The sequence below is a fragment of the Lagopus leucura genome, unplaced genomic scaffold (assembly GCF_019238085.1).
Source record: "Lagopus leucura isolate 7727_CA_CO unplaced genomic scaffold, USGS_WTPT01 Super-Scaffold_806, whole genome shotgun sequence".
In the NCBI taxonomy this organism is placed as follows: domain Eukaryota; kingdom Metazoa; phylum Chordata; class Aves; order Galliformes; family Phasianidae; genus Lagopus; species Lagopus leucura.
The window spans coordinates 1,587,274-1,599,534 of NW_024962260.1; the positions used below are offsets into that span (position 1 = coordinate 1,587,274).

At 45.9% G+C, this 12,261-nt stretch overlaps 1 protein-coding gene across 1 annotated transcript; it reads right to left on the reverse strand.

The window, feature by feature from the left end:
* Window positions 1-257: 257 nt before the first annotated feature.
* LOC122177018 (T-box-containing protein TBX6L) lies at window positions 258-11,880 on the reverse strand. Its single transcript, XM_042866082.1, has 9 exons — window positions 11,850-11,880; window positions 8,028-8,172; window positions 6,986-7,088; window positions 6,369-6,533; window positions 5,973-6,119; window positions 5,412-5,482; window positions 4,181-4,272; window positions 3,131-3,323; window positions 258-2,327 (listed from the first exon to the last, which is right to left on the reverse strand). Exons 1-9 carry the CDS (start codon window positions 11,863-11,865, stop codon window positions 1,901-1,903), a joined length of 1,359 nt encoding a protein of 452 aa, XP_042722016.1. The 5' UTR covers window positions 11,866-11,880; the 3' UTR covers window positions 258-1,900.
* Between the last annotated feature and the right edge of the window lie 381 nt (window positions 11,881-12,261).

Sequence of the window (12,261 nt, forward strand, 5' to 3'; positions counted from 1 at the left end):
AAAGCCATGCTGACGTTCTGATACAGCACCTCGCTATCCTTCTGGCACCCGGGTTTCCCTGTGCTGCCTGTTCTCTTCAGTTAGCCATGCTCACTATCAGCCTATGACAGAAGGAAATATAATTTTGCTCTCCAAAGACAAAGAAGCAGAGCTAACCAACCAGCCAGGGGGTGTTAGTTCAGGTTTTCTTGGCAGTGATCATTGTGGGGAACCTCACTGACCACCTCTGCTCACTCAGCTGCTCTGCACGCATCATCACTGCAGTACAGACCAATTAGCAATACTCTACTTAAATAAGGAAGCAGTCACTGTAGCTGAGTTTCATAAACGTGCAGGGCTACTTTTCAAAGTCATTTTAACAGTAATAAACACAGTTCCACACCGTATGCTGTGCAGGGCTGGCACCCAGGCAGAGCAGCATGCACCTGCACACCACTCCTGATGCACCAGCAGTCACAAAGCTGCCCTGCTCTGCTCACACACACTGCTGCACAGTGCATGCAGAGAACGCCATCTGGCACACACACCTCACTGCCTGCTGATGGCTGTGGACTACAGAGCAGTTTATTTGAAGTGTTACAAGAAAATGTTCTCTGCATAGCAGCGTGGAACACTTCTGTCCTCCCTCAGAAGCAAAAGGCCTATCTCAAAAAGGAGCACACAGCCAGGGCGACTTGGCAGGCAGGGACACTATCCCTTTCTAACACTCTCTGCCACACAGGGCCATGGGCTGCTCACTGACAGCACAGCTCCTCCAGGACAGGGGACCACAGCAGTAACAAAGGTCAAACTGTTCTGACAGTGGAAGTGACACTGAAGCAGATCCTTGAGCCTGCAAGAAGATGGCACTGAGAAGCCAGGAGGCACCCAGCACTGCATCAGGGAGCAGTGCAGCATGTGGCTCGGTGCCTGTGGTGTTCATTATTTTAAAGTATGTGGCTGATGAATGACACAAGACTGGTCAGAAGCATCTATAGGCAAAGCTTTCGTAGCACAGCAACAACAGCTATAAATTATATTCCTCACTGGTGGCTGGGGGTGGAAGAAGTAGTTCACAGTGAAAGATTTCTTTCCCTTTAAAAGACAGAGGCTGGAGTGTCAAAGCCAGCACTGCTATTCCTGGCAAGCACAGGCCTTTGGAGAGCCCTGGAGCAGCCCTGAATTCTGTGAACAATGTCCCTCCACCACCAGCAGAAAGAAAAGTGTTTCACTAACCTCGAATCTAGGGAAGATGGGAGAGGGGTGGGCATGAGGGACACAGACACAACACAGAGCCTTGCTGCTGGTTCTCGTGCAGAAGACAAGCTCTTCCCTGCCTGCATGATCCACAGCCACATGTACCACTGCATGTTTTGCTGTCATATGCTCCTGGAAAAGAAGGCAAGACTTTAGTTTGACTATACTAAGTGATGAACCCGCTCAAGGGGTCACTGGGATTGCTTTTTTGGCTCATTCTTGCAAAAATCCCCTACAGCTTCTTGGCCTGGCTTACTGAAACTCCTCAGCCCCTATCTCCTTGCACACATGTCCTGGGAAGAAGGGATTTTGGAAACTGCCAAATGCAAGCACCTGGGACAGAGGTCGACAGCTCTTTCACTGCCGCTCTCACAGTTCCTGAGGTTTCCTATTCCTGCTGGAGAAAAAGCACTGCAGAACACACACAGATTGAGCCAGACGTGCCCTGACACAGCTGGGACTGCTAGCAGTATAGCTGCTGCTTGTGAAGTACCGTGAGGGTTGTTGTGCAAGGAGACAAGGAAGTGAAGGCATCCCGTGCCACCATCTGCAGCAATGCCTCTTTGCCTTCTATAAACAAGGCTTCAAGGTTAACACCCCAGAACAAATTTGTTCTCATTTACAATTTTCTTTCAGTCTTTTCATTGGGAAGGATCCTCCCTGCTCACCAGCAGGCATAGGGGAACAGTGGGTACTGGCTCCACTCTGCCATGGTCCCGTGGGCATGTCCCGAAGCCCCTTGTGTGTTGTAATCTGTGGAGAAGGCTGAGTAGCTCATCGCCCTGTACTGGCTGTGGGGTGGCACCATCCACTGCCCAAGGCCTTGCTCAGTGCCATAAGGACTGTACACGGGCGCTCGAGCTCCAGGTTTCCCCACTGAGTCCAGAGCCATGTTCACCACTCCGGTGTAGTCCTGGGGAGGGGGCAGAGGTGGGGGCAGTGGAGGCAGGTTGGTGAAGCCCTCTGGGAGCTGTTTGGAATCGTGCTCAGGCACTGAGGCGAGATCCAAGGGGTGGCACCTCGCTCGGAAGTCGTTCAAGGCGGCGACGTCGCGGCTGGGGAGCTGCTGGCTGTCCCCAGCTTCGTGGAACCTGTTCCCCATGGCAGAGAGATCAGCAAGTCAAACCCAGCGCAGCAGAAAACCACTGAAAACACACACAGATCCCCGGGGAAAGAGCTTGCCCTCTTCCCCTGCCATTTCAAACACCCGCTTTCCATTCAAAACAAGCACACCTTACAAAGACAACCTAGCTCTTTGTATTCCCTGCAAGGGCCTTGTACCTAGAAGACTTGGCCTGGGGTGGGAATTTACAGTGTGTCAGCTATTTCACACTCATTCATCATGTGAAGATGCTTGCAGGAAAGCCAGGTGAGCCATCTGGTACTCCAATGGAATTACACACATATTGAAAAGGGTTCTCCAACTTCACGTGTTGGCTTATGGCACGTTAACTCTCCCATATCTACAGCTTTGTCTTACTGTAAAAATGGGTTTTAGTCCAAGTCCTGCTCACTCTGAAAAATTTAGTGCCAAAAGAAGGTAAGCCCACTCACTCCAACTCAGGAAGGAAGTTCTCCACTGAAGTCCTCCACTCCCCCGAAGGACAGGCAAGTTCTGTTACATGGAGTTGGGTAGGAAAGCATTTCAGCATAGGGAAATAAAGAGCACTACTAAAACATGAATATGCTCAGAATGCACGTAAAACAGAAAGGCTTTGTTACAGAGACATCTCCATACTGATCTAGCACCTATCACAAAAGTGTGGCATCAACAGAAAAACAGCCTTCTCACTCACACTGGCTATTTTTCCTTAGGAAATAACCTATAAAAGAGGAGGAATCTCATCAGTTAAAGAGTGGCTTTATGACAAGAGCACCAGGAGACAGGACTCACCGGTATGTCTGGTAGGATGGTGTGGGCACTTGCTGCTCCCTGGCTGGACCCTCCCTCTGTTCAGCTGGCACTGGTGATGCTGCAGGAAAGGCATGGCTGCTGTTCTGCTCTGAGATCCAGAAGGGATATCCACTGCTGACCACGATGGGGTTACTCTCTTCCTTCACATCCACATTCTCATCTTTCTCAAAATCTGACTCACAGTAGGGAAAGAAAGAACAGAAAAAAAGTGAGAATGGGGAAGAGAGAGTGGGAGCTCACAGTGTTCTATTAGCAGCTGAATTAGCTGCAGGATGGGAGAAGGAAACACACCATTACCTCTTCTGCAGCCACACTGCCTTAAAGGACTTAAAGAACTAGCCCTATGCTGCTTCTTTCTGCTCTTACACTGTGGTTTTCAGCTCTGCCCCATTCCCTCACCCTAGCAAGGAATGATCAAGCTTAAAGATAACCTAGCAGAAAGAGCAAAGATTATTTTTAAATGAGATCAGTTCCCTATCTGCATCACAACACAGCTGCACAAGCACCAGGGTTGACACAACTGCACAGACAAGAACCAAGGCAGACAGGCAGAAGAAAGCCATGGATGACACTGCAAGATGGTGTCACTGTTGAAGAGAAAACATTACGAGGGCACAGCCCTCAATCACATGCAATCACAAAGCAAGGCTGGAGCAGCGGAGCTGGGGAGGAGTCACTAATGACAGGAGATGTGAGCAGGCTCCTGTGGACCATATGCAGAGACTTAATCCTGAGACAGACAAACTGAATGCACGTGTGGAGACTGCAGGCAGAAATTAAGAGAGGCAAAGGCCTCACAGAGGGTTCCCATCATCATTTGTTGGCTCATTCTCCTAAAAGCTGTCTCCCTGAATTAGGGAGTCAGCACCACTTTCCAGCTTTGCAAAGATGTATGCAGCAGCCTTTAGGGACTCTGCCCAAACCACTCTCCCCAGTGAGGAACATCAGAGGTATGCCACTGCTTCTTATCCCCCCTGTGGCTTAGGCACAGTTTGTGACTGACTCTGGGTTTGTTCTTGTTAAAATTACCACGTTCCTCAGCACCAGACTCCTTTTCCTCTGGGAGTTTTCTCTTCTGGCCCTTGGCTGGACTTGGCTTCTGGGATTTGGCTCGTCCTTCCCTGGGAAAGAAACAGTGCACAGGACTAGGTTGTAAGTTAGCTTTCTACCTAGATAAGTATGCAAGGGATGCAGGACAAAGGCCTGGGAAGACAAAAGGTGGGATGAACAGCTCTGATGTTCTGCATGTTACACCATCTTGCAAACCAACACGACTGGTCCACAGGGAATAATGTGTACCAGTGGAATCGTGGAGTTAACCAAAGCTGCATGTGCTCCCAGGAGAGCTCTCACCCCATAGAATACAGGGGATAAGTTGGAAAGGGAGTTGCTGCCCCTTTCTTGCTTATACAAAAGTCAAAAATAGCATGGAAATATCAGCTGTGGAGCTTTCAGCACAGTTTGTAAGCATACTCCAAAGCTGGATGCACATTCTGTACATACAGGCATACATACGGTGGGCATTTTGCTTGAAAGCAGCCTTTTTCCAAAGTGGACAGTAACACTAAGCTTAGTCAGAAACAGTCCTGTTGAGAGCAGAAAGAACATCCCTGACATTTTCAAAAAGAATCACTTCTGGCTTTTTTCATCAGGAAATAAGATTTTCTTCTCATGCACGCAAAACAAAATCTCAGATATTTTTACACCATTTTCTGGTTGGAAAACTCTTTGTTACCAGTCTACAGGTTTCCTTCAGGGTTATTTCTTCCAGCATTAATTAGTGGCTGCCCTCAGAGCAGACAGATCATCTCACCATCTCATCTCATCTTGATGGCATCCAACCTCCATCCCACAGACAAAATTTCCTGTTGGTAGAGACACCTTTCCACATAAGAGGAAAGGAGATGTGAGAGTCTTCCAATGTGAGAATTAAGCTGATCTCACAGGGACAGAAGGATCTACTGTGGTCTCTCTTTATCACTGCTATTAATGTATCAGATTGCAATCTAGACCCAATTTGCAATGGAATGCAGGTCTCAAATCTGTCACATCTCTCATATTTCTGTAGGAAATTCTGTTTCCTCCTGTTCCCCAAGTCTCTGGGGGGGGTTGCTACACAGCATCACTCCCACATACAAATAAATGCAATGTGCAAAGCAAAATGCTCTGCAGAGCTAGCTGCTCTATTTTGCTGCATGGACTTGGATATAATTCAGATAAACTCATGTTATACATAAGTTGAGATGAAAAAACAGTTTACCTTCGAGTGTTCTTCCCATGCTCCCGGAAACCTTTAGCAAATGGATTGTTGTCAATCTTCAGCTTTGTGATCTTAAAATAAAAGACCAGGATTCAGTTCTGGTTGGGATCTTCATTATTTCAAGATCTTCATCTTGGTATTTACTACAACAGCTTTTTCAGGGGGCTGGAGGATGCCCCTGGCATAGTATCTGAGCTCTCCCAGCAGTTCCTTCTATGAGCGAGTTGCAGAGAGAATTGACTTTCCCAGGGTCAGTGGGAATTTGGATGGGATTCACGTAACTAGAGAAATACAAAGGGTGAATACCTAATATCTGGACTTTTGTCTGTACTTTTTGCTACCTTTGGGATTCTGTTAGTCACTGACAGTGCACTTAATGCAATTAATATGCACAATTAATGCCATCCTTCACTAGACGTTTTCTGCAAGAACCATGTTTTGCCTATTTTTCTTGCTTTATCCATCACAGACACCCAAGTTAATTTGCTCTGGAGGAGACACCTTCCTATGCAAGATTTCTAAGGACAAAGTACTTAGCAATGCTTTGGACTCGCACGCTACCTGCTCATTCTGGTAGGCTGTAACAGAAGTGAAGACAGTCTCAGGGAAGCTGAAGACTTGAAAGATGCTCCAGCGAACACTGAAGAGGTCGTCTGCCTGCACAATGTGGAAGCGAGGCTTGTAACGGTGCATGGAGTGGAGGATGATCTGGCACAGAGACAAAGGCAAAGGTTTCCATGTGCAACTGCTGCTAACACGCTGTGCAAAGTTATACAGACAGCACGGGTTAGCACCTTCCCTAGCAGGCAGGTAGGAGGGCTGGACGGAGGAAGGAAGAGAGGGCACGTGGATATCTTTTTAATTTCCACATGATCTGATGTTTCACACTTATTTCACTTTACACCGACCTGCAATGAATTCCAAGAAAGCGTGGCACAAAGGCCAGCAACAACCTACATGCCCATGTTGATCCAGAGTGTTGTTGGTGAGCTTCAGTTTCTGGAAAGAGACAGGTTCCTTCATCCAGTGGCTGCCAGGAGCTGGGGAATCCGGGTGGACGTAGGTGCGACAAGGGAGCTGGGGCTCTGCTTTTCCAGCAACTTCCCACTGATCTTTATTCCACTGTGAAGAGAAAGATGGAAAGCTAGAGCTTAAAAAAATGACTTCTTTTAAATAGCCCTGGTAACTCTGCTTCTCTGTCTGATGTGGAGGATTCCTCTGAGGCATGCAATCCTAACAAGCAGCAGATTATCTCTTGAGAGCCACGATTGTTTTACCAAAACAGCTCCAAGCTTGGGCCTCATTTTTCCTCCCTTTCTCCCAGTGGCCATCAAAGAAGTCTGACATTAATCATGATCAAAACTGTACCAGTTACAACGGAGATCAGTTACCTTTTCAGCTGCTCCCCAAGCAAAAGTGACAAATAGCTCCAGAGAGGCAGAAAATCCACCAATTACTTCTGAATGTCGTCCAAAGACTATTTATTTATCAGCCTGGCCACTGAAGCATAAAGATTAATCTATTTCAAACAAAAATGGAATTAAAGCATAACTTTTATCATCTAAAGTGCTTACCTTGTACCTGAAGTTGTCCACAGGCACAAAATCCACCAGCATGAGGTACTTGGCATATGGGATTAAGCCAGAGACTTTGATTTTGCATTGTGGAAACATTCGTCTGAAGGAGAAATGAATGTAAGAATTTCTGTACTTAGCAAATGCTGTTTAATGACCTACAGAAGCAGCAGGTCATGTTTACTCACTGCTGCACAAAGTTCTGGTAGTGGTATTTGTACAGGCCAGCTACCAAATATTTTTACAATCTCATTGATGTATTGATTATCCAGTCCCATGGGTTTAGGTGGAATAGGCACTAACATGGTAGCAGTCTTTAATGGCCTGACATTGTTATTGCTTTTGTGCCTCCAATTCCTGCATTGCAGCAGTGGAAAACTTAAAGAAAATAAGTGGAATTTGCATGCAGCTGCTTCATGCAGCTACCACAGACCGGGAGCACAGATTAAAGCATTTTCTAGTGTGGGCTGTGCACACCTAGGAGCACATCTTGCTTTCCATTCCAGCATTCCCCACTGCCACTTTCATCTTCTGACTCTGCAGAAAAGCCTCAACACTCTCTTCCTACCAGCAGGATTACTTTAGCTCCCAGCAGCTTTGACACAAAACGTCCCTATTTTGTATTCTTTCACCACAAGCTCCAACATGACTCAGACTTAGAAAAGCCTGCTTAGCATTATATGCCATATTTTCATCTGCAAATGCAGAATCAACACCAGGTATTGACTGCTCCTATGCTGCTGCCTGTGACCGAGGCAAAGGAAGCCCAGGACACTTCCCAGAGCAACAGCACAGCAACAGGAAGAACATCAGTGTTAAGTACTGAGATAAGAGCAGAGGAGATTTCTCAGCACATCAGCCCCGCGATGACCTTTTGCACTTTGCAGTTTGGATCTCCAGCACAGCCTGAAAATGTGCCAGAGGCAGGGAGATGCAAACAACTGGCTACAAGCCTGAGGGTCACCAAGTGAAATAAGAGTGCTCAGAGTTTTGCAAACAGATTAGAAGGGAGCGGCGTGGGCAGCTGTCCTGGTCCCCTCACCTGCCAGATTTGGTGATGATCATCTCTGTCCCTATCTGATGAAACTTCATCCAGAGACCCATGTCCTCCAGGGTGACCGTGATGGAGCTCTGCGGGTAGGGCTCCAGGCTGGGGGATGCAAGTGCTTCACATGGTGCTTTAATGTCTACCAGGGAGAGAGAAAACAGGGACTTCAGATGGGCAGGAAGGCACCAGCACAGAACAGCTTCTCCTGCTCACCCATTGGGCTCTAGGAAGCAGCACTCAAGTCGGCCTTCCCAGTTCCAGTACCCAATGCTACCAAATTCCACACGTTGCTGTAACAGATGGGCTCTGGCCATATGCTCCTATGGGACTTGTCAGCCCCAAATCACCGCAGCGTACAGCGCTGGTTCAGCTCAGGTAAGTGAATGTTGTGATTTCACCCAGGAAGCATGCCAAGAACCAGTGCCACGACAATTCTCTAAAGCAAAATCCATTATCTTCCTTCCAAGGCTATTCTTGTTGCTTAGAAGGCTCAAAAGACATAAAGGCTTGCTCAACAGGTTTGGCTTTAGCTGGTAAGTTCTTTTGTAAAGATTTGTGTGTTATACAAACCCAGCCTAATTCTTTTATCCTGCAAGTCAGACAGGTGGGTAGCCACAATCTGCTTTTTCTCCTGTTCTGGTATGAACAGGTTACACAAAACACTTCACCAAAAGAATAAAATGAAAGCTGAAAGGATTGGAAATATTTTAAGTGTAGCAGCAGGCAAGGGGAGAAAACAACAGATAGCTGGTTAGCAGCAGAGGTAAAAAATCACTGCAGAGGACTATGAAGGGGCAGACAGGAGGTTCACATGTGAGAGGAGACAAAAAAGGGAGGAGACAGAGCTGAATATTCCAAAAAAAAAAAAAAAAAAAAGAAAAGAATGGTCTTAACCAGACTTGAGATGGAGATCACCAAGATGCTCATGTGGAAGGTGCTCTCTTCAGCAGCACACAGCTGTCAGCTTTCCTGGCCATGCATTATCAGCCACACTTTGCTATTTGTTAAAGACAGAATCTTCTCTGCCTATTAGCTTGGATTGAATTTTATTCAGAGCACGTCAGAAATAAGGGATTTTATCTTTTTTCTTTCTTTTTTTCCCCCTGGGTCACACCTTTAAGAGAACAGTCATGGAAAGAAGGCAACTATTTCCAGAGAAAACAGCTTCTTCCTGAAAGTGACACACGTCCACAAAAGCAACCTGATGTTAGCCTCCTCTATCAGGAATTAAGAAACACACATAATTCTGTCAATCTGTAAAGGTCTTTAGGCATTTAAAAAAAATTGCCTTTACCCTTTTTTCTGCTTTGATCCGACATTAATGAACTGGCTAAGAAGTGACACCTAGTCTGCCCGCTAAGATTAGCCTGTTAACATCTTCTTACTAAAGCTTCCCTCATATCCTCTTGCAAAGACATGAAAGTGCCACGAGACGATGCACTGGGAGCTCAGCGCAGCGCGTGTATCAAAAGGAGTTACAATAAAATCAGGCTGATTTCCCACAGGAGTCATGCAGTCACAAATACATGCAAACAGATTTTGATTAGCTCGACAGATGCTCACTCCTTCCCCCAAATGAATTTTACAATTAACATTTTTGTAAGCAAATTCCAAAGCCATTAAATGAGCCTGCAACAAGGCAGATCTCGGGGGTCCTCACTGAAAGACTTCCAAACAAATCGAAAGGACCTAAAGCAAAAATTCTATACTGAATTAAAAATCAAAGGCAGATGTTGTAACCTGGTTTCACCAATGAACCTGTATGAGTGACGAGGACCAAGAGCCAGGCACACAATCAACACTGCAGCAAAGACTTTAAAATGTTGCTAACATCCTTCTTGTCACAGGTTTTGTGTGCCCTGTCTGAGGCTGAGAAACAGGATATGAACAGTTTGCATACAAAGCTACGAGCTTGCTAACAGAGGCACACAGCTACCACAAAGTCACATCAACTGGCTTCAATGGGAGTCTGCAGTGATGGATCCTTTCGCAGGACAGACTTCAGATTTGCCTGGCAGAGCCAAAAGTTGGCCTGCAAGGTGCTCTGAATTGACTCCCAGTCGGTGCCGACTCAGCTAGCCTCAGAGCCATGCTCAGATCCACAAAGACTCTGGAATTACAGCACAAAGAGGTCTGCAGTGAGGCGTCCAAGCACTGAACTGCATTAAGTCTGTACTTCCGATGTTTCCCCTTCTATGTAGTTTAGCTTTTATTGTAAGGATGGTTTGAGAGAGCTTTAAACATCTTCCAAGAATTTTAGTTCTACGTTACCTTAAAACCAATCGCTGCTGTTACCATTTTGCACGTAGCACGTTCTAAAACATACCATGAGGTTGTAAGGGAAGACAGCTGCTATGATAAAGGCCAGCACTGAAAATTAAGAGATCTTCACTCAATACCACGCTGTTCTTTAAAGTCCTGATACAAATAAGAGCAGTCTGTGCTTTGGTTTATTACTACAATAGGTTGCATATACCTTTTTCCTATTTTGGTTTTTATTTGATGGAAAGGAGAGGAAGGGAAATGAGAGTAAATTGGGTGATGCTGAATTTGTCTCCATGAAGAAGCCTAATGTGAACAGCTACCTAGAATCCTCAGGGAAGGAACACACAAACATATATAAAGCTACTGGATATATTAATATTGACAACGGCCAAAGAAACCCATGTTCTCTGACCTTAAAAGCACCAAGAAACACCTCCACACTTTGGAGGACACCTTGTTTCCCAGAACACAAAGATTCTGGCTCTAACAGAAGCATTACTAGTGCTACAGCTTGACCTCTCAAAGGCACGCAGTCCTATTTCTGCTGTGTAGGGTCGTACACCAAAGATGACTCCATAAGAACATGAGGTAACTTCTGAAACAGCTGGAATCTTTAACACAGTGAGGGACTGCACTGTTGCTTCTTAAGTCAGAATTCTCTTGATGTGGCAGCATGAATCTGTACCCCATGGAAGGTTTGACAAAACCCCAAAACCATGGTGAAGGTAGAAGTTATCTGAGTGACTGTACGTGTATTCTGCCCACGAAACAACACTGCAACAGCAGAGAAAAAAAAAGCTGAGAATACCCAGCCACCTCTCAGTGTAGGTGAACTGCATGCTTGAGCTACGTAAGCAGTCTTTTCCTTGCAATGCATTGGAAAACACTGGGCTAAATCTGGGTTTCAGCTATACTGACAAATGTGGTGCCTCTGGTCTGGTCCTCAGTTTCCCAGTGCACATCTGTCATCGTGCCCAGTCTGATCATGTCCCACACAGAAGAGGTTAATAGTATGTTAAGAGAAGGACTGATGAAGAAAAACATAAATAATACCCTATGGAAACAAAAGATACTGTGTTTGGGCATAAAAAGATGGTAGAAATTATAGGCTATGTGTCCTTCGGGTTTTCACTTTCAAAGGGCAGAAAAAAGACCGGGATAGACAAAAAGGACAGTTTGCATCTGAATTGCTCTTAGCAAAATAAGGAATATTTCCAAACCTTCTGTGGCCTTCAACCCAAAGGAACTTACTTCACAGACAATATGCAGATAAAACCTCTATCCTTCAGATTATATTGCACAAGGCGATACAAATAAGGGAATTTTGGGCACAGCTGTGAGTGGACACCTACTGCCTTGCAAAACATCTTCCAAGGCTCACAAAGAACACTCAAAACTCCAGTAATGATAACAATTATTATTATCTCTAGTCACACAATTACAAGCACTGGTATCCCTAGGAGCACTTACTGTCTAAAATTATTGCACACTTTTGGCATAAATCTAAGACCTTTCTGCGCGAGATGGAATAGGAGGGAGAGCTGCACCTACCTGGTAAAACTTGCATTTTTCCATGAAACGTGGAGTCTAGGAAGTCACACAGCCAGGAGAGCCACCAGAGTTCTCAATAAGGGAGCCACAATAGTCCAGTTCAAAAGCAGGTCTGATGTCCTGAAGCAAGCAAAAGCCCTTCCATCTGAGTTCCAGTGTCAAGAGTGACCGAGAAGCGGATGGGACTCCAAGCACAGCTAGCCAAGGTGAGTTCCTGTTTTATGGAGGCTAATGAGCAGGGAGGAGCTTCTCGCCAGGGCTGTCCCCTTGCAATCCTTTGATGTCCGAAGGGACAAAGAGAGGAAGGATCTGCAGCAATGGCTGGGGCTAAGGGAAGAAAATCAAAGAGAATTAACATGGCTTTGACATACAGGAAACCCTACAGGGGAAATGCACCTTGATTTACTGCTAA

Coding starts and splice junctions, on each gene's coding strand:
- LOC122177018 (XM_042866082.1), bottom strand. Junction 6,534..6,985: donor TGGACAACTTCAGGTACAAG/GTAAGCACTTTA, acceptor TTCTCTTCACAG/TGGAATAAAGATCAGTGGGA. Junction 6,120..6,368: donor CTCTGGATCAACATGGGCAT/GTAGGTTGTTGC, acceptor TCTCTGTGCCAG/ATCATCCTCCACTCCATGCA.